Consider the following 27726-nt stretch of genomic DNA (forward strand, 5'->3'; position numbering starts at 1 on the left):
CATTTAACTCTAGTATCAGGTCTGAACAAATCATTTAATTCTAGCAAGGTTGTCACAGCTACCAGAATTACATTAACTGCTAACTCTTACACTTGTGATAGACTGTAGACCTTCCACAGCTGCTCTACTGTTTGATTTACACAGTGTACCTATTAGGATGCTTTCAGCTACATTTAATGGAAAATCCAACTCAGACCGGCTGTAACCGTGAGGAGATGCACTGTCTTACATAGCTGAGCTCTGGAGTTGCGCAGCCTCAGGGACCATTGATTCCATAGACCAGCGGTGTTACCAAAGATCCACCATCTTCCTGCCCCTTTCGCTGCACTAGCCACAATTCAGCTTACCCGGAGGGTAATCGCAGAGCTCAGAGGCCTTTTGCTTTCTTGTCCATATGCAACAGAACAGAGTGAGCTATCTCCCCAAGCATGGAGCCTGTCTATGCAGGCTGGGGTGGGGGCATTCTCGGACTAGTAACACTGGACTATTAAATCAAGGGGCAGGCTCTCGTAGTTTGGTCTAATGCTGAATTCACCTGTTGGAGCTAGATTGCGTTCTGAACACGGTCAGAGTTCCATTAGGAAGAAAGGGGGAAACGGACTGTGGATGAGCAACCAACAGAAATCATTAACAATATCAACAGCAGCAATGGGGGAGAAAATGCTCTCAGGACCATGTGGTTTAGAGTCAAGTTTTGACCGGAAAATGTTTGTGGTAACTAGATAGAAGTATTTATTTATGGCAGGAGCTGCAGAACTTTGAGTTTCAATTGAAACCGAACGTCATTTCCTCCATAATCATTAACATATAGGTGCCCAATCTTTTCCAAACTTCTTGGTGACCCAGCCCTAACATGATACCTTGCAGAATTAAGTAGCTTAATTTGTAACATGGACTAGAATTTTAATTGAGCTGCATTTGCATCTGTTGAAAACATGGTAATTAGGTATGTTTTAATTGCAGAATGACGGCGCTGCACTAAAGAGAAATGCGCAGCTTCACGTTAAGCCTCCCGAAAGAGAAGCTGAAACGTGTCTGCCGTCCTAGGTAACCATGTGGGAAAGTTCCGTGCATAGAGCAGGCTAAAATAGGCAGAAGTGTTAGTCAAAAATAGAAATTTCTTTTTGTTTGGAAGGAGGTAATCATCTTTCTTTGTGTAGGTGATCTGCAAGAGGAAATCAAATAATCTGTAAAGATGAGCAAAATTAAAGAGAAAAAAATGTAAAACATAGCATGTAAATGGATCAACCTAAAAGTAAGTTTATGATTAGTTCTTGCATTGTAATTTATGGCGGGAACACAATCGATCAAGCCATTTACTGCTAATATGTTGCCAGATTTTTTTTTTGTATTTTCTTTCAGTTTGAGGAATAAAAGTATTTTATGTACCTTGTTATAAAGGTGGTATTAATGTACAAAGACTGGTTGTAAAACTTTAAAAAATAATTCACCAGTATTATCAGTGACCTTGACTATACGTATTTAAAACAGTTACACCTGTGTAGCCAATTTATTTAAGCTTCTGATAAGCACCATAATTCTGCATGGGGACAGGGTCAAGTGAGAGATTCTGACTTTTTTCTATCAAATAATCTTAGAGTTCAAAGTATATATCCTATGATACTCTAAAAGAACATCTTATGTTTGTACATATGAAGCCACATATTGCTAAATATTTTTAATTAGTTGGCATTCCAAGGGATTAGTTAAATCAGTACACCCCCAGAAGAGTTTCTGTGATAATGTATTATCTAAATTAGAATGTCCCGAATAAGCATAAAGAATTCTCAAACGTGCAAGTATCATTTTAAAACAGTCCACTTGCTTGGGGCAGGAGACGGAGCTAGGATTTTTGATTCTATAAAATGAGGTTACAAAACCCGAAGTTAATAAATAATTTAATACTAATTTTCTCTGTTTCACCCAATTTAGGAAATAAGTTGTATTACATACACCAGAAAATTATTGTGAATATGAAAAGAATTGGCAACAAATCTGACTTCAGCATATAGTCAGTTGTGAAGGCCCTGCCTTTATTCTGTTACCGAGCCAGGAGCAGACATATGCCCCTTGTACTTCTGCCAAAACTATTAGGCGGAAAACTAGCAGAACTGCTACTGATACTTCCATTCATGATTTATGATAATGGTTGCTGTGGAAGACTAAGTCATTTACATTTATTGAGCTCATTTTTTTGTTTATAGTTTCAGATATTGTAGAGGGTTCTAAAATCCATCAGACAACACGTATTGCACTAACAATAATCGCATAAAAAGATACCAGAAACTGATTAGAGCAAAACTAAGTACAGTGAGCCTTCCTGATGTTGTTGTAGTTGGGGTGTGGCTAGTTTTGTCAGGCTCGATTAGAGGACAGTAGATACTGTTCTGAAACTCGAGGAACAGTGATACTCAGAGACTGGAGAAGAATTTGGTTGGTTGGGATAAAGTCATGAGTCAGGTTTACCGGTAGTCTTTCATCTGCTGTCTGCGTCTGCCTGGCAGTCCTCATTTTAGAAATTTAGAGAATGGGAGGCAGACATGTCATCATTTCGTATGGGGAGTGCAGTAATTAAAGTTTGTACCAGGAGTTATGGAAGTATAGGTAAAAGGAGGTTTGCATGTTGGGAATTTTAGAAAATTCACTAGCATCCATTTATCTATCTTGAGCATACCAATAGACCCAGGTTTTATAGTTCCCGAGAACTTCTGAGAATTGCTTTATAATGATTCGGATGGTGATCTCAAAGATCAGGCCACACCTGTTTCCCAAAGGGTTGAAACAGCAGTTCGCTATCAGGTGGAGCACAGCCACGTTTACGGGTGTCGGGCAAGGTGCTTCAGCCCTGCGAAAGCTGTATTTGTATTCTCTCATGTGACTCACGTGTGAAAAGGCTACAGATAATTAGCATGTCTTTGGGCTAGTTGACCAGGATACTCTTTCACTGCTCTGCGTAGACCACAAAACAGTATAGCCTTAACTCAGCGTGTATTTGTAAGGCTAGTGATTTTCACTAGCAAAGCCCATCTGCAAGTTGTAACAGGCTTTCTTTGTCAAATCTGTATCATTCCTATTTGTATGTTAACTAACCGAGAAGAAAAAAAGCAAGTTTTTACAAATCTACCGCGTCCTTTGGAGCAGGAGTGGTTCACCATTAGATAACCCAGTGCAGAGGGAGGCAGACCTTTTTAAAGTCATTTCTGTGTTGCTAGCCGTTCCTAGAGTTTTGTGTACATTTGCTCTAGCTTCTTGAGCGATTTCATCAATATATGAGCCACAAGTCACGGCATTAAATGAATACATAGGATTGACAATAGCTTTCTGAAATACACTGCTGACCGCTGAAATTATCTTCTGGGCAAATTGCGTGGTGACTAGGTGATAGATTACCTCGATGTGTGTTGTGTGAAGCATGGAATTGAGCAATCACAGAGTTGATGAAAGAAGTGCATGAAGGTCTTGCTGAAGTACAACTGTATGGGACATAATACTAGAAAGAGCCCTGGACTGGGAGTATGCTGGCCCCAAACCTTTCTGTTTCCTCAGCGAGAAATGGAAGATGTCGGTCTAAGTGACCTCTGAAGTACCTTCCTGATTTAGGCATGGTGATGCCTTTATTCCTGAGCTGTGCGAAGGCATGACCTGCTGGCCTGAGAAATATGTTGGCTCATGTTTTTAACCAAGTGTGTCAACAAACAGAATTGTACACTTTATTTCGGCATTACGCTAAGTAGATGCTTTTTTTTTTTTTTTGAACTGTATTACTTTGAAGTGGTCATGCCATTACTGATAATCTTTTTCTCAGATTCGTGAGGGTTTAATAGCAGAACACTAAGATACTGAGATTGTTTTAACTGGTCTTATTATACTTTGATATTGTGTATTACTAACTCAAGTGTCCCTTGGTGGTGGAGAGGCAAGACTGAATTTCACTTGAAGATATGTTAACTTGACTTGGAGGTCAGTTCTTTGTGAAATGTTGGGAAAAGGCTCAACTGTTCTATTTGGTTCTTTGTTAGAAGAAGCTCAAAAACATTGATTCATGCTTTATTTGTTGATGCAGGAGACTAAAATGACCCCAGCAGTCAAGGGATAATCTGAAGCCCTGATCATTCTTATTCTATTTGGAAGAAAATCTTGGGCAACCAATCTCAGAAAAGATTTATGAGAGTGGCTGTTAATATGTACATTTATTGTTTCTTACTTAATATAGAAATTCTTAAAATTCTCTTGGTAGGTGGAAACCCACCCTAGTTACTTGTCATTCTTTCGAATCAAAAAGTTTGGGCTATTGAAGTGCCCTTGGACCATTTGCTTGCTGAGTGTTGGTTCAAAGAATAGAATATTGTTATCACTAAGTAGATCTTTTATCTGCAAACTTCAGGGGAGTGTGAGGTCATTGATTTACACATTTTCATGGTTTTATCCATCCTTGTTTCCTTGTCATTATGTAGATGAGTTATTTCGGATTGGAAGATACAGTAGCATTTGCTTATGATGTTGGCTTTATGTAATGACAGTATGAGGGAAAGTTACAGAGACTATAAAGTTCCAGTCCTCTGCGTGCAGAAATCACAAATGGACATATGTGGGAGCCTGAAGAAAGAGGTCCTTGTGCTGGTATTGGTGTGCTTACCAGTGAGTGGTGTAGTCGCACAAGTTTCTGAGGGGCTGGAGTAGATCTCCATGGTCCTGACCCACGAGGAAAGGAAGCACTTGAGGAGGGCCTGCTTGTTTTCTTTGCAGGTCCGTGCTGTGTGATAACGGCCTACTGGTCCCACCGGCAGTGCATGGCTGTATCAAGGAGGATGTTACCCCTAGTGAGTGAATCGACATCTGGCCAGGAAGCTGCTTCTCTCTACTGTTGACACATGATCCTCACATAGGAATACCCGTGTGCTTAGTAGTCATCATCACACATTCAATTCTAATTCTCCTTGAAAGTCAATAGCACAGGGGCTCCTCCCTGGCTCTGTCAGAAGAGCATGTGACTCTTGATCTCAGGGTCATGAGTTCAAGCCCCACATTAGATGTAGAGATTACTTAAATAAATAAAAACTTAAAAAAAAAAAAGTAAATAGCATTGCAATCCATGTTGCTAGCAGGACCAAACAACAGTAGAAAATGCGGGAAAGCAAAATCCGCACATATATTTTAGCCTCCTTTACTTTGTTCTTTCGGTTCACTGTATTCCTTATCCATTTATGTTTGCTTGTTTGTTTCCCTTCCAAGTGGAAGAAGACACAGAAGAAAGTTCAAGATCAGGGAGAGAGTCTGTATCCACAGCCAGTGATCAGCCTTCACATTCTCTGGAGAGGCACATGAATGGAAACCAAGAGAAAGGCGATAAGATGGATAGGAGAAAGGATAAAGCTGGCAAAGAGAAGAAGAAAGACCGAGACAAGGAGAAAGACAAAATGAAAGCCAAGAAGGGCATGCTGAAGGGCTTGGGAGACATGTTCAGGTAAGTCTTTACCAACCCAGAGCACATCATCCGTAGACACGTGAGTGTGAGGTTTACGTAGAATTCTACGAGCACAGACTTGAAAACGCTATCTTTGAGGTCAGCCAAAATGTTTTCTAATCTTCGGTCTCTGCTGTTGTACTTGTAATTTCTCAAGGATTTCACTGTAGTTCTTTCAGACGATTGGGGCAGCCTTAAAGATGCTATCTTGCCAGCCCCGTAAATAACCGTGAGAGGAAGGGAAGGACAAGTCTTCATGTTAGCTACGCATAGGAGTAAAAGCCCCATGGAGACAAAGGGCTATTAAAGCAGTGTTTGTTCTTTTGTGTGTGTGAACAATGGCTCATTATTTAAATTTAACATAGAGCTCAAGTTAGTAGTAGCATTTAAAGGTTCATTAATAACAAGTCTAATAAAAAATGTTACAAATAGAGCTTCAATTAAGCTGTGTTGATTAATTTAATACTTATTACTTCAGTCTGTAAAGATTTCATTAAACGTAGTCTCTGGCTGTTTCCTGACAGTTGTTTTTGTGTCCTTAAATTATACTCTGGGATTACTTAGCATATCGTTTTTACAAATCATGGCTCCACAGTAAAAGTGACAAGTTGTTCAGAAGTTGCACTGAAACTCTCCCATAAATGTTCATCTAAGGTGATTTGTAATATTCAGGCATTTAATGTTAAATATAAAGATTGCTCGATTGTTCCCTAAATTAAACCCCTAAACATATCAAGATGATGGTTTCAAATTGAAAACATACAGCATAGCCACTTGACTCTTCAGAAAGTAGTTACCCTGTGTTAGGAATCCCTTGCTTTTAACTTTTTTTTAATTGCAAAATGTGAACGGGAGTTTTTATTTTCATGGAATTTCTTGATTTATGATCCTGAGGTTGACCTCAATAACTCAGGGAGTTAAAGATACGTCAGGACTGCAAAGTTGAGGGCTCGGGGCCCAGCCTGCAGGCCACACAACACAACAGCTGTGCTCTGTACGCGTCTGACTCTGTCGAGTCCATGCCAGAAGTAGACTAGGGACCCAGATAACACAAAGCCTGGTCTATCAGCGGTGTTAGCTTTCATTGAACTGCGGTGGGATTTCCACCTCTGATGCTTCAGAGCATTGGGATTTTCATAGTTTTGCATTCGAGTTTTTCTTGTTCGTGTACTACTCCTGAATGCTTTCTCAGCCAGATCGTCTTTCTTCATCATATGCCGTGTCCAAGAACACCTAAGGGATGAAATCGCTCTCATGGCCACTTTATTTCAGTTTCTGTGTTAGCCAGCGGGCTTTTCTTTCTGTGCAAGCTGGCACCTGCGTAACACACGACGTAAGGCCCTTGGCCATCAGTGAAAAGTTAAGGACTGTGTACGCTGTCTTCTTTAAATTAGAGGTTACGAGATGGGAGGATACCTTCCCAAGAGTTACGTATTCAACAAGCAGTGTGGTGTTGTTTCCAGGTGCCCTCCTGAAGTCGCACTGAAAGCCAGTGGCCTGTTAGTGTTCCTCCTTCATCAGCCAACATTTATCTGACAGATAGAGTGCTCTGTTCTTCTCATGGAATAAAAAAATAAGCAAATTTTCTGGTGTGTCTTTATAAAGTATGTTATAAATTATTTTCATTATAAGTTGTTTTTTTCTGTAATTTACAACTCCAGAGGCTTTATGGTAGAGTTCTTCCTTTTTCCTTTCGGGGGCCAGAGGTGTGGACAGTGTGGGGGACGTGTATGTTTCAGAGGGATCCTGAATTGTAACCCAACAACCACCTTGTTGCTCAGAGTTCTGTAAAATACTGTATGATGTTTTCTCTAGACCAAATTCTATAGATTATACCTGCACCCTGTAGTGAAAGCCAGCTTTGTAATAATTGTAATTGTAATTTCAAAGGCCTGAGTGTTTTTGAAAACTAACTTCTATGTTTAGATGCAGGGGCTAAAGGGTTTCTTTGTTTTTTCCCCCCTAAAAAAATTAGCTTGTATTCTCCCAGTGTTTAAGAGTAGCTATTAAAGAAAATCACTGACGTTCATACTTTTTTGGGAATATAGTATCAGTGGTTCGCTAGAATCAGCCCACTTTGGCTTTTGAGAGCCAGTTGCTCAATGTTTAGAAATTTTGCTAAACGGTTGTTAAACACAGCCATTACAAAAATTAAATAAGTTTTATAAAAATCAAAAGCAGTACTCAAAATTTACCAGTTCCTAATTATTTTATCACATTTTACCACGATCTCTGCTTTTGAGGTTATTTCCCCTCTTGCACTGGCACGGTGCTAACACTTTACGTGGGTGCACAAACACAGCTCTCGCCAGCTCTGCCTTTAAGACACAATGCTGCTGGTTGAATGTGAGCCATGTTGGAAGACCTTCCACCATGGAAGTGTATGAGTTCCACAAAACAGAGCCCCTTCTCCTAGGAGAACAACACGCCACCAAGTGAAGAATGTAAATCTATCGTAAGCAGAGTCTTAGTAACTTGTCTAGTTTTCTAGACAAGAAACTGTCATGGCTGACTTCCATCTGGTTGCAAACCACTGCCTCAGTCCTTTGGGAAATGGTTGAAGCTTGCCAAACACTTCTCCTTGAAAATGATCTGAGAATAATTTATTAAACATAAAATAAGCTTTTTGTCTGATTGACTCTTGGCTCTTAATCCTTCACACCATTATTTTATGTTCTTCGTATTGGAGAAGACTCTTAAAGTGTCGGTGGATTTTTCAAAACATTTTGTAACTACCTCTCATACTTACTGAGTCTCACTGTTTGAGACTAATACACTCTCAGGTTGATTCTTTTATGTTTTCTTTTTTTTTTTAGTAACATAGGGGAATATAGTCCGATTTAAAATTAGTCTCTTCCTTTCTTTTTATTCTCTTACGGAGAATAGCATGTGATTTCCTTAGCGGTGTAGCTTAGTCAAAATGTGTACGTACATATACATTCCTTAGAAGAGTTCGTAAGGAGGTTCGAGTGCGCTGCCCAGTGTGGGCCTGCAGTACAAAGCAGGGACGTGCGTGTCTGTGTGTGAACGTGTGCGTTTGTGCAGGTGTTGTTACGATCTTCTTTCTGTGTTCTGGTTCAGATAACAGAAAGGAAAAGCTAAGGGTCAGGGACATTAGATATTGGGAGTCTTAGCTTCCTGGGCATATGAGCTTTTTCTCTTTAGTCATTTGAGGAGGTAATAATATGTTTTCCTTTAAAAATAGGCTCATGGGCTCTCCTCCCCACCATCTCCCTTCACAGCGTCCCCCTCCCTTCCCCCGGAAACACACACAGTCTCTTCCTACCCCGATAGATTTGTCTGTGATTTGGGGTTCAATTCGAAGACGGCCAAATATATGGACCCTGTTTTTGAAAGGGCACCAGAGGAAAACCATGGCGCCTTGTGTCATAAATATACCTAAATAAATAAATAAATAAAATAAAAATACCTATTTTTATTTATTGGTATATACAGATGACATGGTTTTCTATTTCACACATTGAATGGTAGTCACAAAGATGATTTAATTATTGATAAACAGCTCTAGGAAAGAATGTTTTGAGTCATACGAATCACTCTTCTGCTTATAAATTACGGGGTGTATGAAGTACAGAAGCTGTCTTAGCAAGTTTTAAATCACAAATTCAAATCCATAAGAAATCAAATAACAAATGTAAAGTGTTTCATGTGTGTATGAATTTCTCGTTGTATATACTAGGTCTTCTTTTGCACATAAGGAACTCCTATTGCCTTAATTAAAATGGCTTTGTAGCTAAGAAACCAGTGTGCTTACTAAATAGGTAAACATGACTTATAAATGTAACCATTCTTTGTGCAAAGTGCAGAACAGAGGGAGGGTCTAGAATTTTGAGTCTTTGTTTATATTTGATTCTCAGATGCTTGGCTGTTCAAATTTAATACTATAAAATATTTTTTAGAATTCTGCAGCTGTATGAAATTGTCACTAAAGAGGGAAGGAACTAAATCTTTAGAAGGAGAGAGATCTATTATTTAACGTTTCAAATGTGTTCATGTTTGAAGGAAAGCCACAGCATTATTCAGCAACATGCTTTTGCCTGGTTTCCATCTTCAAATTGAAATTATCGATACGATAATAAATCCCTGTACTGGGACAATAGTCCCCGATAGTAAGGGTTAAAAATTATGTGTTGCCCTTTTTTCCAGCCCTGGAGTAAGTACAATTTGATATTGCTTTGCCTAAGAGATTAGAATGGTTCTCTTTTGAATGTTGTAGAATTGTATCCACTCTCAAAGCAAAGGCTTCTTAGAAGTGACCTCACTGTGCACATCACAGGTTCATTCTGTGCTTTTGTCCATATGTGACAGCCGAGAACCTATCGCCATGGAAAGCTAAAGCAAATGTAATGTTGCAATATTACCATTAAAATTGAATCCTCCAATTACATTTAAAATGATTCCCTGGGTCCCTGCAGCATTGTTTTATTTAGTTCTGTAAGAGGAAATCGGTAATTTCGTTTGAAACCTCGTTTGGTTGAAATCAGATACACTGCTCTCTTTTCCCTTCTAGAATATGATAGTTTTCAGAACACAGTGAACATGATCAGATTTTAAGACTTAATGTTGTAGCTTGGATTACACTCTTTAGGCTTTGAGAGAGTAACCAACAGGAATGATTGTTGCTTCCCTTACCTGTACTTACTAACTCTGTGTCTGTACCGTGTTTCTCATTTAGCCTTGCCAAACTGAAGCCTGAGAAGAGATGAACAACAAACCAGATTCAGAAAGGTCTCGAGAAGCACATATTGCACAGTTGATTTTTAAAACAAACAATAAATTTACTTTTAATGAATTCTTAGTGGCTGTTGACGAATTTTGTTTACGACATCAGCAGTTTCGATGGTTTGGTAATTTCCATATTAATCAATTTGGAACTTTTTCATCTTGATTTCGAGCTTGGGGGTTTAAATTACTGCTTGAAAAGGCAGAGAAGTGGTTTTTCCTATCATTTTTATTAGCCCCTTTTTTATAGTGGAAAACCATAGTCTAGCTGCTGGCGTATTCAGAAATCATCAGCACACACCAGTCCGATGTTAGAATCTGCTTTCGAGACGATGTAACGTACCAGTTTGGTTTGTGTGACACGGTGGTCAGGACACAGGCAGGTGGCAGAGGAGTAGTCCCAGGGCAGGGAGGCCTGTGGGTTGGGACTGTCACCCACCAGTTGATAAACAAATTGGCCAGTTTGCAAGGTACTTTTGAGCAAAGTTTAGTCCCTTCGTAGGTTACAGGGTTTAGACGAAAGATGGGGGTTAGGAGAAGAGATGTGTGTGCTTGGGGGTGGCTGACCCAGCAAGTCCTTCCTGGGAAAAAAGTAGAGATGCTCCAGCAAATAGTAATTCTGAGGTTTGCTGAGACCATGGGTATTTAAGAGCACAGACCCTTTCATAACAGTGTTTCTGCAAAGAGTCTGCCTGACCACAAGTGTTGTCATCACAGCTCTCTGAATGTGCGGGTGGGTCTCAGCCTATCCTTCCTTTAGGAGGAAGCCTTCTGCTTATAAGAAGCCTTAATTCACCACCTCTCCACTCTTCATGTCTTCAGAATTGCAGACAGGACTCTATCTCGTGAGCTTTATTCCTTTAGAATGTTGGAATCGTATCGTACTTGCAAATAAATGTGATGCTGGGACAGACGACCGTTGCATAAAGGGCGTTGTGGAGCTGGGTTGTGTGCCCGTGAGGATGGGACTCTGGCCAGCTCCGCCAGGCCACAGCCCTCACCTGTGTCTCAGGAAGGAGGCGCCCATACCCTGTTCATTTGTTGAAATAGCGGGGCTGGGAGATTTTTATGGCTCAGGCCTGATCGCCCTGTGGATGAACGTGACCGGTCTCACCTGGTGACATTTAGGGGCACTCGGTCTCAGCTGCTGCAGGTTCAGGGCGTGCCGTCAGCATACACCCGTGGCACAGTCTGCCCGTCTGTGTGAGAGACAAGCACAGTACTCTGTAATAGGAGAGAGAGAACTTGAAAGGAGAGACTGGGCATCATTTTCTTGGTGTCTGGTCTGTGAGCTGGACAGAGACCAGCCCTGTTGTGTGAGCACGCACCCGAGGAGGGTCCCTTGGAATAAGTTTCAAGTGTGTCAGCCCCGAGGACTTAATTCATGCTGCTTCTAATTCGAATGGAAACAGAAGTTTCTGTTTTTAACACAGGAAAATAAGCGTCAGACTGACCTGTTAGCAAAGGCAGGTTCGAGGGTAGCTGATATCATATTCTTCTCGAATTCTTTTTCTTGTTAGCAGTTTTAAATAGAGAGCCCCTGACATCCGCAGCTCGGAAGCTGACTGCGAGGAGGCCGGAGGAGCACGGAGCATGACGGCGAGGCCTTTCTAAGACCTTTCCCGACGCTCTGTACGCTGCCTTTCCACAGACCCGCGGCATGAATCCAGAATGCCGGTGTCAAGGATGACACCTGCTTCATAGCCTCTGTAAAGCAAACCTTTTCGTAAAAGAAATTTTTGACAGTTCTGAGATGCTAAGTCAATTTCAATTCCAGACGGTGTAGAAAATGGAATCTTTTTTCTGCAATTGATGTGAAAATTGAAGGCTAGTGACTATTCACTCTCTAATAACACAGGGTAAATAAATACGGTCACACCATTGAAAAATGTACTGGAAGACAGGCCCGGCTAATGACATTTAGCACAACATATACGGGGAATATTCTTTCTGAATGTTTTTATTGGCTACCATTAGAGATTCTGTATCTTTCACGTTAAATATAATGGATCCAAGGACCTGGTATTCCTAAATAGGTTTTTATCAAGCCACAAATTATTATATAAAGGTAAACGTTTGATCTTTCCAATAGTCTTTTAAAGAATTCCCTGGTGAAGTGACCTCTTACATAATTGAATGTTGGATGGTTTTCTTCTGACCTGTTTAATAATAGCCAATTTAGAAACAAAAGACTAAAATTGGATTAAATTTCATATTCTAGTGAAATGACCATGTCTCCCATTAACCTTTCTACTTATGTGTTTTTAGGATGGATGAGCGTTAAGGTAAGGCCAAGACCCCTAGATGCGTTCTCTCTTCTCTGGTCCATTCTGGCCCATGGCTCCAGCAGCCCTGTCGCTCCCCAGCATCAGGAGCGATTCCCTTCTGCATTGGATCATTCACTTTGTCCTACGCTCTGTTGTTACTTCCTCCAGCTTAGGAGGGACTTCTGTCCTAACCTCCTTGCCCTCTCAACTACTACCTCATTTTCTCTCCTACGCACCCTAACAGACTCTTTGATAAATTTGTTTATTTGTCGTCTCCATTTTCCTGTTGTCTCTGAAACCCCCTTTGGTGAAGCCTCATCCCCCTGGGCTCCACAGCCTGTTCCTGTGAGGTCACCAGGGACCCCTTCATGGGGGAATCTTCCCTGTGCACCCTCACCTCGCCTTGGTCTGCTCATAGCACTTGGCATGAGCTCACCCTCACCGGGCTCTCTGCTTCCTTTCTGGCCGCGGCAGTTCCATGTCCTTCGCCAACTCTGTGCCGTGCTCCGTCCTTCCAAGTATTGGAGCCCCGCCCCCAACTCAGTCCTTCGTGCTCTTCTCTTCTCCCCTTCTCAGTAACAGAGTTTTTATATTCTTAGGAAACAGCCTCTGGATTCCAAATATAGTCTATGGGCAGATGACTCCCAAATTCACGTCTCTCGTTGCCTGGGCGTCTTCTTTGAACTCTCGATTTGTCGGGCCTGCGTCATCTTTGCGTGCTCAGTTGAATATCGACACTTAGCGTGCTTCCAACTCAATTCTCAATATTGCTTCCCTTTTTTTAAAAAAAGATTTTATTTATTTGAGAGAGAGAGTGTGTGTGTGTGTGTGTGTGCGCGTGTGTGTGTGCGTGCGTATGAGCTAGGAAGGAGACAGGGAGAAGCAGACTCCCTGCTGAGTAGGGAGCCAGATGCGGGGCTCAATCTCAGGACTCCAGGATCATGACCTGAGCCATCCCGGTGCCCTTATTTCTTCCCTTCTTAGATAATAGCAGCTCCGTTCTTTTTTCAGTTGGTCAGGTCCAAAACCTTCAAGTAATCCTTGACTCTTACGTTTTCCTTACATTCCACATCCAGCTTATTGATGTACAAAAGCAAAGCTGCATTTGGTTTATAATTCCTACGAAGCCCAGGTACTTTGCACCCCCATCCTCCATCTCCTGGATTTCGGCAGTAATCCTCCAACCAGTCTTCCTGCGTCCCCCTTGCTTCCGTGCGGTACGTTCTCAACACTGCAGCTGGAAGTCACGTCATTTCCCTCCTCTGCTCAACCCCCAGCAGCCTTCCAAGTCATTCCGAGGAAAGGTCAAAACCCTTGAGTCACCTATGGGACTTGCCTCCTACCCCCACCCCTCTGACCTCATTCCTTCTCCTCCTGCCTTCGTGAACTCACTCCGGCTGCATTGGCCTCTCCTCCCTCACCTGCCAGGCCCACTAGAGCCTTTGTCTTTGCTCAGCTCTCCACCTGGAATCATCTGTTCTCAGATACCCACAGGTTCATGAGTGTCAGCTTTTTGGGGTGACTCCAGCCTCATCAAATAGCGTTCCCTCCCACCAGGACACCTCCCACCCCACTTTTTGGCATTACTTTTCTCCTCTGCACTTACCACTGCCTAACATATGATGTATCACACTTGGTTTAATGATGGGTTGACAGTGGCAGGGATCCTTAACCTTGGCTCCTGCCTGGTGCGTTGTCAGGGCCCAGTAAGTGTAACAGAGGTCTGGACGCCCGTATGCCTTCAGCACATCCTCCAGCTTCCAGCGGCCAGTCTCTGCCTCTGTGCCTGAGACCTCTCAGGCTGTGGAAGGAAACTCTGTTCTCTATGTAGGACTGCCACCAGTGCCTCGCCGTAACACGTCCTCAGAGCAGTTGGCAACCAAGGACTCCAGAAAGTCACTGTAAAAGTACTCCCGTCCCTGCGGCCCAGAGGGTTCTAATGCTCAGGTGTTAAGTCTACGCCCTTTGTCCTGAAAGTTGGTCCTCAGACCTGGAGCACAGCAGGACCTGGGAGCCTGTCAGATGTGCAGAATCCTAGGCCCTACCCCAGACCTACTAACATCAGAACCCGAAGCTTAGGAGCCCTAGAGATTCCTGTGCACCCCCCGGGGGGAGAGGCTGTGCAGCCCCTCCTTCCCTGCTCCCAGAGTTTGCCTGCGGGAGTGAGCTCCCCTTGGCCACAGTGGCAATGGGCTTGAGAACACTCCTTTTGGGCTGCCTTTCCACCCCTCACCCCCATCATGTCTGCACTCCCCTATCATTCCATTAAACCACTGCCCGAATCCTTGTCTCAGGATCTGCTGCTGCTGAAATCCAGACTCAGATGTGTTTGTTGAATGAATGAATAAATAAATCAAGTGCCCAGAGTAAGTGGTGACGTGTAGGTGAGGCATTTGTACCTGGAGTAATTTTGTAATTTATGACAAGCTATCCCACCCGGGCAGTGCTAGTGTTTGCTCCCATCTTTGGAAGATGATGTCACTTCCAAAGCCTGTCTGTGACTGAACAGGACAGTCCCCAGAGAACGGGCTTTTTCACGCTCCATAGGTCTACATCACGTCCTTTGGTTTATTGTTCAAGTTACCGTTTTCCCTGCTCTTAGTAGCCATAAATGATTTAAGTATTCTCCATTACATCAGACTTTTTAAAAAAGATACAATTTCCAAATTAAATCCTTCATGCCAAGCAGTCCCCAGCCTTCAGGCTTTGGGTTGTATCATGGAGTGGTCACAGGTTCAAGCAAGGAGTAAATATTGAAATTGCCCTAGTGATGCCTTCCTGAGCCTTAAAATGTTGGGTCAAGAGATGGTGTCAGATTCTGTCCCTAAAAGTCAGAAACCTGGTTTTCCTCTTCACAAGCTTCCTGAGCGGCAGAGAATGAGCTGCTGAAACGCCCCCTCCCTTCTGAAGACCACACCCACAGCCCTTTACAGCCTGGTCCTCTCCAGGTGCCACCAGCCACAGATGGCGCGCTGGCTTTTCTCCTTTCCCCACCACCCGGAGGGGAGGACACTTAGCTGAGCACCTGCGGCCCAGCCTCCTGAGGCCTGGGGTATTCCTGATTCTGCAATGAGACGTAACTTGGGGCTGGAGACAACCGCACCTCCTTAGTTTCTCCTTCATAACCATATTTAATATTTATGTATTATATAATACTATAACTTACATCTCTTCTGTGTTAAAAAGACTGTCTCTTTCTGGTTTATGTAACAATTTCAGTCCTTAAAAAAAAGAGAATAAAAGAGCAAGTTTACCTTCTCTGTCCAAACACAGGAACAGGGACTTTGAAATGAACTGAACTGACACTAACTGCGTAATATCCCTACTCTCTGTATTAAGGGCTCTCTGGTTCTACTCTCCCAGTAACTTAGCTCATTATCTGTTATCACCTATTGGCACCCGTTTCTGATGTCGTTGGGTAACATGCTGGTCACGAGGACTTCCCTAAAGAGAGAAAGCATCCTTCATGGATCGTACTTCTACCAGTACTCTGGCAAGCACTTAGCATTCGTTGAGTGGTGATGTTGGTGGACAGTCCACTAAGAACATTATTTCAATGACCCATTTAATCTTCATAACCCTGTAGGGTAGGTGCTCTTTTTAATCACTTGTTAAAGATAAAGTGAACGCAAAGGTTCAGGGGATACTGATGGCCAAGGTCACGCGGGGTCCAGTGGGAGAGCCACACTGAATTTGAATACTGGTCCACCCCTAAGGCCATGTTCCTACCCATTCTGCTGGACCAACTGAACCTTCTTAGCCTCTTCCAATGCGTTGTGCTGCCCTGACACCTGTGTGGGAGCCAAGATGGCTAGCGGTCAATCACATGAAGTAGCAATGCAATTGTATGCTGTGAAAAATGAGAGCTCCCCATTGCTAGCTGGGACGTACGGAAGTTAGTATCTTTTGAACCAGACTTTCCAGTTTTGTTCCTATTGGATTTCTTAGCATCCTCTGTCTGGGGTCCTTTCTCTCCCAAAATAATTGTTAAGGACTCAGGAATTTTATTGTTAATTTAAAAATTACTAATTGCCAACTGAGGGTTGCTGGAGTGGAGGGGGGTGGGAGGGATGGAGAGGCTGGATGATGGACATTGGGGAGGGTATGTGTTGTGGTGAGCGCTGGGTGTTGTGTAAGACTGATGAATCACAGACCTGTACCCCTGAAACAAATAATACATTATATGTTAATAGGAAAAAATTACTAATTGCCATGTCCCTTCCCCCACACCTGACCCTCAGATCTGTCTATACACTACCCTGAATGCTGGTGATGATTTAAAAAAAGAAAAAAAAGGTTAGCTTTATGTCTGCTCTCTTCTTTCAAGACGGCCATATAGTCCTATAAATGCTTTAAGTCCTTTCCTGTTTTTATACCTTTTTTTCCCCTTACTGTGTACCTTCTTGTATCTCAGATCTTGCTCGACTACAGTGCTTGCTTTTTCCACTGTTAAAACGGTCCTGAGGCCATGTGTGTTCGCGGTCTTTATTTCCTCTGTGAATCTTCTGATGTTCCCTGTCTTCCTGTAGTTTTCAGCCATGCCCTGTCAGTGCCACGGGGATCAGCAGTCCTGCCGATCCCTGGGTGTGCCACAGAGACCGCGGCTCCGCCTTTAGGGCTCTGCCTTGGGAAGACTAGTGGGGCTCGGGGCTGCCTGCCTCTCTGGCGTCTCTGCTCATCGTGTCTGTCTGGATCCTCGTACCTGGCCTCAGCAAATTGCCACTGCTGCTTGCAGGGAAATAATCTTTTATCTAATTCCTGCTTTTATAGCTGCTTTAGTCATTAGGAACGCATCCCAAGTTTACCTCAGAATTCCTAGAATTTCAGGTTTCTTTTTTATTTTATCTTTTTAGGGCATAGTGTTAAAACATTTTTTTAATTGAGGAAATGATAGCATCAATTGAATCATGGTACATGCTGATTCTGGAAGTTTTAAGAAAGTAAACTTTGGACCCACTGTAAGATAGGTATTCCAACAGGATGGACATTTTTCCTGGATGAACTTTCTAGATCATAGCAACATCCAGATGCTTAGAGCACAGTGGCAAAGCATTGATGATCATTTATGCAGGACGTTGTCTGCTACACCCCTGAGTTGTCCTAGCCACACTGGGGGAAGGGCGATTGCCCTCAAATGAATTTGGCTTGTGGCGTCTCAACATTCAGGTATGTATATTTGCAAACGAGCAGTAAGTCTCCTGATGGACAATCATACTTCAGCACTTAATGATAAGTATCCTATTAAAGATTAACTTTCACTGCTCCTTTGCAAATTGGCTGGTGAGAGCCGCAGCTCTAGAGCCAAGGAAGTCTGCAGCCTGTGAAGTGTAGCCTGATGCTTTGCATTTCCTTGATGGGTACTTCTGGCAGGAAGGGCCATGTTCCTGGTGGGGGCCAGGTGTGGGCTCCTGGCCCGGATCACTGCTCCAGGGAACGGCTTCATTTCTGACCGTATCCACTCCTGTCTCACCCCGCCAGCTGGAGCTGCATGGACTCTGAGGCAGGCACAGAAAAACAGGCATCCACATGCCTTGTGCAAAGAATAACTGGGCAGGGCAGTGACTTCTGAGCATGGTACTACTCACCTGGCAAAAACAGTTTCTAATGGTGAAGCGAGTGGAGTTTTCCCAAGGCTGGTTATGGGGTGTGTAGAATTTCTTAGTAATTTTGAGGTCAAACCATTAATGTATACATTCACCGTGTTTGCCAGGGGCCTGCTGTCTGCTGGGCACTGGACCCGGGGCCAGGGATTTGGGTATCACTGCGAGAAGACAGGCCCCGCCCCAGTGGCCCTTTGGAGGGGCTGGAGAACTTAGAGCAGGTGCACGTGGCCCACACTAGGCGTCAGAGTCACCTCCCTCCAGAAGAAGACATTAAAACAGAGATCCAAAAGATGTTTTCTCTTTTTCAAGGGGCTTTTGGGGGGAAAGGAGTATTTTGCGTGAGTGGCATTCAGACTCTGGATAGTGGTCCTCAGTAGGAAATACATGGCTCCTGGCAAGCCGGTGGACCTACCCACACAAGTCCCTGAAACAAACATTGCACAGCGTGCTGCTTGCCCCTCCTCCACGCACCACGCTCCGATGTCCTTGCTGAGAGGTGGCCGAGTCGAGTGGGCTCTGCGGTGAGGTCACCTGGGTCCAAGTCCCGCTGTACACGCACCAGCCTTGTGTTCGGAGCAAGTTAATGAACCTCTTTGTGCTTTACTTTTCTCCCTTGTGAAGTATGGATTATAATGCTACCTGCTTCACCCCATTGTGTGGAAGCTAAAATGAGTACGTGTGTACCAGGCAGCTGAGAACCCCTCCGGGTACAAAGAAAGAAAGCACTATGTAAATGTGAGCTGCTCTTGATGTTCCTATTATTATGCTGTAACTCACTTTTTTGAAAACACTAGGTGAGTCCTACCAAGTCGATTTTACATCTTTAACGGGTTGTAACACACAATTGAAAAATACTGTTTAGGTGGTGGAAATCCTGTAGGTTTGGTGGGGTTGGGGAATGAGCCATTAGGGAGGCAGGTGGCCTCTCATAAAGGACTCATGATATAGTTTGCACCTGATGCTAAGAAGAAGGGGAAGCCGTTCAAGAGAATGGCTTGATACATTTGCATTTTTTAGAAAATTCAAGGAGCACTGTAGCTGCGGTGTGTGGAGTGAACTAGGGAGCTGGCCCAGAGCGCGTGCCAGGAATTCTGGGCGGCTGTTGTAAAAATTGTGGCCAGCCATGGGGGTGGGACAGAGATAGGATACGTATTTTTCAGGAGACATCTAGGGGACTTGGTGATTCGATTGATGTAAAAAATGAGAGAAAAAAGAGTAAGAAGTAATTTCTACGGTTTTGGCCTGAGGACTAGATCACAGTGGTGACGCTGAGGCGGAAACCCTGGAGGAACGTCCTATCTGTTGAATCTGACTGGTGCTTGTCTGTGACACACCCCGTGGAGGTCGCCAGGGAGAAGATGAGAAGGAGAGGCTTGTAGAGATTTGGACGTCAAAGACAGAAAAGGGGACATTTGGAACCATTCGTGGAGCGGTTGTCTGGGACACGTGTGTGCAGGGGAGGAGGAGCGGGTAAAGGCCAGAGTTCTGGGGACCCTTCAAATATTGGGGGGCAGCTTAGGGTGGGGAGTGGGGTGGTGGAAGGTTTTGGTGACTGAGGAGAGGCTGCTACAGGTGGAAAACCAGAAGATTATGATCATTAAAGCCAAGGCAAGAGTGTGTCTTTTATTAATTAGAAGGATGTGGTCAGCCGCGTTTCTGCCGAGCAGTCAAATGGACTCGCAGCCCTGGCTGCAGGGAATTACTAGCATCAGTAGAGCAGCACGTGTCACTCACCAGTTTGGAGTGGTTCCCCATTTTACGCATCTACCTCACTGTTTCTGTAGGGTGCCAGTACAGACAGAAGCTCTTGAGGCTAATGCTTGTTCCAAGTTAAGGATACGATGTATTAATTCCTGTTGTAAGAAGGAAAACTCTTTTTTTTCCAGCACTCTCTACATAAACCCAGAAACCTGTGCCAGATTTCTATATTTTTGAGCAATAGAAATTTTAAGTGACGTATTAATCCCAGTTGCAGATTTTCACAAAGAATTACAGAAATTAGAATATGAGGGATTAATTTTTTTTGGGTAAATTGTTGCCAAAATATAAGTGGGAAGAGAAGCAGCTTTAATGATTGGTTTTGTTGACGACGGGATCAGTGAGAGAATTTCTCATTCCCACTCTCTGTTTTGTCTTTCCTCCCGTGTGTTGGCAGGTGTGTTACTGCTGAGCATGTGACCAGAGTGAATGTGGATCCTGATGACATCAGCTGCTCTAAATTATAATAGGACCTTGGTTCCAATTTTCTCTCATGTTTACAAAACAATAAAAGTACTTAGGTCAGATAAATAGCTTCCTTCCTCAAAGTGCCAACTTTAAAATTACCTTTTTTGAAAGCCCCCCCTTTTTTTTTAATTGTGACATTTAACCATTGTAAGACATAAGCAGGAGCCCTCACTCTATACTTGCGTATATTCTCAGACTCTGTTTCTCAGGACCTATTTTCTCCGGATTCATGAGTACTCCCATTCCCGTGGCTTCTTTAAAAAAGAAAGAAAGAAAGAAAGAAAGAAACTGATTTACCATTTACAGATATCTTTGTGTTTCAAGGCAACAGTGTTCATCTTTTATGTTCTATCCAAGGGGATATAAAGTTTGGGATATATCCAAGCTATTAGTGCTTTATATAAACTATTGAAATTGGTATATTAAGCGTGTGCCCATTATTTTTAGTTTGTTGCCCTTTCTGAAGGGTTCCTGGCTGTGCTCTGCCTATCTGCATCATTTTAAAAAAACTTTTTATTATTTTTTACAGGCATTTTTAATATCATGAATCATTCTGTATATTATGCACTTTATAGTCATTGTTGCATTCAAAAACATTTCAACTAGATTTCTTCCTGGGAATATATTTCCCATGAAAGTATAGAATTATGTGTATTTCCTGCTGTGACACGATTTTGATTTCCTTTATATTTTTAATAATAAAATATTATAAACTAAGTATTACTTTTTTAAAAAGTAGAAAATGTAACTGGTTAGCCGTTGTTTGGTCATAGATACCATTACAGTCTTTAAATAGTTTACTACTAAGATTTTAGATTTGCCTTCTCAATTTTCATGAACAAATAGAAAAAATGTGTATAACATTTTCCCTATGGAATTCTTGTTTGGAAAGGTCCATATTTAGATATAGTTTTATCCATACGGGTCTTATTATCTTTACTGTCAAAATTCTGTGCTTTTACTCTTAGAGTAGACCCTATCTGTGGAGTCTGGCAAAATTCCTTTCAATGTTATTTTTCTTGCGAGATGGAAGTTAGGTGATTCAGTAAAGCAGAATTTTTATACTATTTCCAGGTGGTCTGGTCAGCCATGGGAAAACCCCTTTTCCTTCAGAAGTGTCCTCTATCTGTGTATACGTGCGGCTGACGGGCAGCCATCTAAGTGAGAGGGAAACACTTAGGAGCAGCCAAGGTAATAGAAAGCGTGTGACGGAGTCTCTAGTCACCAACCATAGAATATCCAAATAGCATCAGGACAATGAGGAGAAAATGAAAATCATTTCTGACTCATGGAATGTTGCTTTCTTCTTGGTTTTGTGCTGAAAGTCTTTCAGCTGGAACAGCAGTGTTGGCCTAACACAATGAGGCTTCGCGTGGGCGGCTTTCTTCAGTTGTCTCCATTAATTTTGCTCTTACGCTCTTGGAAGGCTGCTGGCTCCCTCCCGCCCCCTGTTGGCCACCCTGGGTTGACCATGAGGGTGACATCTTGAAGAGCAAATTAGTTGCTGGGAACTGTGGGGCTCAATTGTGGGGTATTGATGGGAGGGTGGGATCATTTACGAAGATGCTGCAAAGGATGTATTTTCCTTTTCTGTTTGGAAAGCCGAATACATGAAAGGAACTCTCCTTCTTGCTTTCTTATCTCCTCTTGCTTTATTGGTTTGGTTGCAGCACAGACCCAAGGAACTGTCCTTTAAACGAGACAAGGCTTATTTGTCTCTAATTTAAAAGAAGTCTGCGGATTGGCACTCCAAGGCTTGTATGCTGGACCCAGAGTGTCAGCAGTGTCACCCCCTCCTGTTTATTCAGCCACCCATACTACATTTTTCTTTATTTTTTTTAATTGTGGTAAAGTAGCCATAATGTTTAGCATCTTAACCATTTTTAAGTGCTCAGGGGCATTAACATTCACATTGCCGTGTGACCATCACTGCCATTTGCCCCCAGAACTCTCTTCATCTCACACAACTGAAGCTCTGTCCTTTAAACACCAAACCCATTTACCCCGCCCCCGCCTGTAACAGCCACCATTCTATTTTCTGTCTCTCTGAATTTGACTATTCTAGATACTTCATATAAGTGGAATCATACAGTATTTATGGTATTTATCTTTTTGTCCCTGGTGTATTTCACTTAGCATAGTGTCCTCCAGATCCACCCATGTTGTAGCACATGACAGGATTTCCTTCCTTTTTAAGGCTGAATAATATTCCACTGTAAATATATCACAGATTTTGTTTATCCATTCATCCATCGACAGACACTTAGTTGGCACCCACCTTTTAGCTTGTGCGAATTAATGTCACGATGAACACGAGTGTCTTAAACATGTATTTCTACCCTGGTGGTTACTTCATGGTTACAGCTCTAGCCATCTTGTCAGAATTCTAGGCAAGAGGAAGCAGGAAGGGGGAAAGAGGATCAGTGGCATCGACCCCCTTTCCACAGATCATTCCCAGAAGTTCCATACCAATTTCTGTGAGCCAGAATTTAACAGTAACAGTAATGATAAACTAGTTAATATTTATCGAGAGCTTATTTGTGTCAGTCAGTGCAGAGTGCATGTGTAATTCATTTCATTCTCAATATAAACCCGTGAGGGGGGTTGCATTTTACTAAAGAGGAAGTCGAGGCTCAGAGAGGTTAAGTAAGTTGTCCAAGCAGAGTATGAGTCTTGTGGCCGTGTGTCACATGGCTAGTAAGGCAAAGCTGGGATTTTGACCCAGAAATGTGGCTCCAGGGTTTACACCCTTAACTGTCTCCTACTGTCTTCTGTTCCTGTCCTCAAAGGAGCCTGGGGAAAGTAATTTTATCTCAAGTAGGCACATTTCCTGTCCTACCAAATTGGGGTTCCATTTCTAAGGAGGACAAGGAGAGTGGATACTGGCAGCAGCCAGCAGCACCTGCTAGGGAATGTCTGCTCCTGGGAGCGACCTTTCTGAGTCACTGTTTCTGAAGGCAGGTGGCCTCAGGCCTCTGAAATCGCAGCTGCTTTATAGCACTGGGCTGTTGTTCACCCTCGTCTACTGTGCTGGCCAAGACCAGCCATGACTGGCCAGATCCTTTTGGCTTAACCGGAAAGACAGGGAGTGGGCCACAAAGACTGGAAAACCTTGCTGTATCTACCATTTGAAATGGTCATGGTCTTCCTGACTTATCCTACAGGAGCTATGTCGACATGGAGGAAGGAACGAATATATAGATATTTTTGTTAGAAAATCATGTATATTATTTATTGAGTGGTGATTTCTGCCCACAGGGTGTTACATGCTTTAAAACATGATTGCATTTAATCTTTGCTACTATTTGTTTATGGATAGTATTTTTATTATTTAATAGTGCCAATTGTCGTACACCAAATAACTTACGTCTTTCTGATTTTGGAATACAAGCTCTTAATCAGTGCCCTAATGTTGATTATACTGACCCTGGTGCCTTTTTAACCTAACTGGTTTTATGGGTACATCCCGCAAGTGTATTATGGGGTTACAGCGTGCTAGATCTTGCTTTCTGGGACTTAGAGGGTCACCCTCATTCAATCTTAACCGTCTCAGGAGAAGGAGGCTTCCTTCTTTAGTGTTTAGGAAGTGGTCCTGAAATAAATGGGGCATTGTGGGGTGAGGACAGACCTTTTACTATCCTGTGAGCCTCTTCTTGTTTTTTGTAAATAATGAAGATATCGCATTGAACTCAGTTGCTCATCTGAAACCCTAGCCCAGTGGTCCTCAGCCCCAGGGTTTTGCCCCTTAGACTTCTAGCGGTGTCTGATGACTTGTTTGGTCGTCACCTGCGGGGAGGGGTGCTGGCGGCAGGTACAGTTAGAGGCTACAGACGCTGTTGAACATCCTAGCATGCACGAGACAGCCCCCTCCGCGCCCACCCCTGCACAGGATTGTCTGGGCCAAAATTTCAAGAGTGCCAAGGTTGGAAAAACATTGTCCCTGGCCAGTCGCAACTGCTATGTGACATGTACTTGGGTTGTTGATCTTCAGACAAGCTACCAGCGCTTCCGTGTCTTGTGTCAGGCTGTCCTTGGACTCCGTGAGTGGCTTATTTCAGTTACTAGCCCGCGCGGAGGAGCCCTGCCCCGTGCGTTTTGGCGGATGCTTAAGAGTTAGAATTACGCTGAAAATGGTCAGGTATGTTGCAGTCTATCTGGGAGGCTTACGTGGCGATCTTTCAGTTTATTTTTAATACGATTTCAGTGTCGTACATAGACATTTTACTTCTTGAGCTGCCAGCATATAAAATAGCATGAGGAACCTGAGAGGCGTTCAGAGAGGCTGAGGTCAATCTCGGGGAGAAGAGGATTCGGTGGTAGGAAGAACTGGGGACGCGGATTTGAAGCTCTGTCTTCCCAACCCAGCCCCGCCACCCCTGCCACTTCACCCGTCAGCCTCCGGTTCCCGTTCACACATCTCCTTCTCATGCTCTTCTAAGAACTAAGTGAAAGAATGTGTATGGAAAGCTGTTTGGAACTGTAAGGTGTCGTGCATCTGTCGGCTCGTGTTATTCAAGTTCTTTTCTCACGGGCTTTTCTTCCCTTAGATTACTTATGCCTGCATTCGTTTATGAGTTTCTAGATAAGTCTTCTGAGTGCCTTTGCTAGAAAGGATGTAGGGGTTATTTCTATCTTTTGGGGTACAAGTGTATCTATTTCTGTTATATACTGTCCTCGGTAAAGTGATGTTCGCTAATACCCCGTGATTATACACACTGGTTTCGGCCAGACAGTTTCAAACTTCGGCCAAGGAAAAGGAGCATAATGATCTCCCGTAACAGCAACCGTAACTGGGGAGACTTGAGAATTTAAACTGATATCCGTGGCATTGGCTCTGGTTCCAGGACGGTCTCTTGGACAAACAGGGCGCACTCTCGCAGAGCTCCTCTTTTTGGCTTGCGCCTGCCGGGGAGTCGGTGGGGCCTCAGACCACACAGCAGGCAGTGCAGACGAGACTGTGGCGAGGAGATGGAAATAAGCTGGGACGAGAGGAATTCCAGGCCCGTGCACAGATCAACAAGCTCTATATTTAAGCACTTGTTGAACTATTTCGTCAAATAAGGGAAAACGTGGTGGTTTGCCGTTTGTCACATTTCATGTTCCCTGTTCCGTGGGGGCTGTGCTGATTGGAGATGAGACGGTAAACATGCCTCCTGGTTCTGAGGCCTTGTCACTCGAGCGCCGAAGCCACCCCAAGATTTCAGGTCCTACTTACCCAGCTGCGTTCTGAGCCACGCTTGAGTCACAGCTAAGAGGCAGTGCTGTGCGTGCCGGTGGAGTGAATCAGAGCGCAGAAGAGGAAAGGAGCTTTTCTGGAGAAAGGCCATGGCCATTTCCCGTGTCACCCGGTCCTCTTCTGTGTGTGTGAAACTCACCAGGACCGAGGCCTGCTGCGGGAACACTGACTTTCCCCAAGGATGTGACTGTGAGGCTTTTGTTCCTTGAGAGGATGGTGCGACTCAGGGAGGCCCCAGGTGTGAGCAGGGAGGCCTGGGCAGCCCACAGCCTCTGCAGGACTCTGCTTGCCCTTCTCTGCGGCAAGAATTAGGTGTGGCCTCCAGCTCCCGCCCCGCAGAGCCTTCTGTTGGGCTTTATCAAATGTGTCAGCTCCCTACTATTAAATCTGAATATGCAAAAGATAAAAAATGAAAGTCGGTGCCTCTTAATTTACTCTGTAGAGAGCATTCTGTAAGAAATGTGAATCAACAGAAATTGCTCTCATCAACAGAAAAAAGTGCTGACTGACACCTTAACTTTACAGATAATGAGATCTTTGGGGAAGTTTTAATCTTTCAAAGTTTCCAGGAGCTATACAAAAGGTCTCTTCCCCTCCCCTCCCCCAGTCATCAATGCTCATATTTTCTTTCTTCGTCACTTCCCTTTGCTCTGTAAACAGAAGTACAGTACATGTTTGAGAGCCTTTCCGCTGTCCCCATAACTAAATATCTCCTCTCAGTAGTTAAAACTTGAAATTTGATTTGCAGCGCGTATTTAATGGAGGGTGAATTTTTCCAACTCAAAAAAGATATTCCTAAACTGTGCATGTGTTTACAGTGCCGCAGACGCATTTACAACCTGGATGCCAATTTGAGTATCAGGCAGATGGCACCAGAAATTACTGGGATTATCTCCTGTACTAAATACTCCTGATTCTTTGTCCTAATAGAAAAAAAAGGTATAGAGTAAAGCATCTTTCTACCTTTTACTTCTCTTTTTCAAGTGCCCTTTTGAATAGATGTGTTTTTTGACTTAGGTCTTATTAGCATTTCTTATGGGGACTGCCTTTGGGGCAGTACCACTTACTAAATTGTTCTGATGCTTTAGGAAAAGGAAAACCATGGTAACCAGATGTAGGGTATGATTATTTGCCTCTGACCTGGCAAAGTGTTGGATTTAACAAAAGAAGCTTAATAGAAATGTTCAAATTGACCCTTCTCATCACTTGGCCTGCTTAAAGCTCAATCAATCTCTCATTATTATCAGAGTTATTCGAGCAAAGGCAGCAGTGATACTATTTTTCATAATCACTTCTTGAGCCAAATGTAATTTGCAATTTGGAGTATTGTATTATGAAACAATAATGCATTAAAATGAACAGTGCAAGAATTAGGAGTATAGTAGTAAAGAAAGGATCCGTAGAAGTAGTTGTGTGAAAGGCACTCTCAAAATCATCATCAGTGGACATGCCTGATTTCAGTGCCAAATTAAGCATTTAGAAAAAATCAGAATTATGTGTTGTTTTTATTATGTTTAGGTGTGTGTGTGTTTATTTTATGTATTATATATATACGTGTACATATACACGTATATATATAATGTATTATAAAGTCAGTATAGTTAAAGGGGAAACAAAAAAATATACTTTGCATGTTATTTGCATCTGCATGTCCGGTGTTACGGGGTTTGTGTGGTTTGAGTACCTGTGTGGGTATATGTTGGAAAAAAATAAGGTGTATCAAGCCTTATAAAAGTCTTGTATAGAGCAGTAATTACGAATTGACCCCATTTTACAAAGGGAATTTATTTGCTACAGAGAATATGTCATGTAGTCCACGAACTAGCTGATGCCTGAAAAGCTTTAACATCATAATTAAGATACACTTCTACTCATCTTCTGTCATTTTCCTTGAATGGCTCTAAATACAGATTATAAATATTATTTCAGAGTTATTTATGTATTTATCTTGTGTTTTGAAGGATTACTGTGTTTGCTTGTTTTTGTTTTTTTTCCCTTAAGTCTCTCTATCTAGATCCCATGGTCGGTCTTGTGTGTGTATGTTTGGAGGGGGGGTGTTTGGTTTTTGGTTTTGTTTTTGTTTTTTTAAGATATTTGGGATTTACAGTGATTCTTATAAAATTAAAATTGATAATGTGCTGGGTTCAATTTCTTCATGGTTGTTGTAATATTTCTTTGTTCCGTATC

At 42.9% G+C, this 27726-nt stretch overlaps 1 protein-coding gene across 28 annotated transcripts in view; it reads left to right on the top strand.

Moving 5' to 3' along the window:
* PARD3 (par-3 family cell polarity regulator) overlaps window positions 1-27726 on the top strand; it is a 634782-nt gene that overhangs the window by 437691 nt on the left and 169365 nt on the right. For 25 of the 28 annotated variants that reach the window (XM_026483463.4, XM_026483458.4, XM_026483464.4 and 22 more), the window contains one exon: window positions 5233-5464. In XM_026483463.4, the coding sequence (XP_026339248.2) occupies window positions 5233-5464 (232 nt within the window). Of the gene's footprint in view, window positions 1-5232; window positions 5465-10160; window positions 27688-27726 lie in introns of those variants that run through there. The other 3 variants (XM_048219496.2, XM_048219494.2, XM_048219495.2) reach the window with 1 other exon arrangement.

The sequence above is a fragment of the Ursus arctos genome, unplaced genomic scaffold (genome assembly GCF_023065955.2).
Source record: "Ursus arctos isolate Adak ecotype North America unplaced genomic scaffold, UrsArc2.0 scaffold_30, whole genome shotgun sequence".
Taxonomy (NCBI): domain Eukaryota; kingdom Metazoa; phylum Chordata; class Mammalia; order Carnivora; family Ursidae; genus Ursus; species Ursus arctos.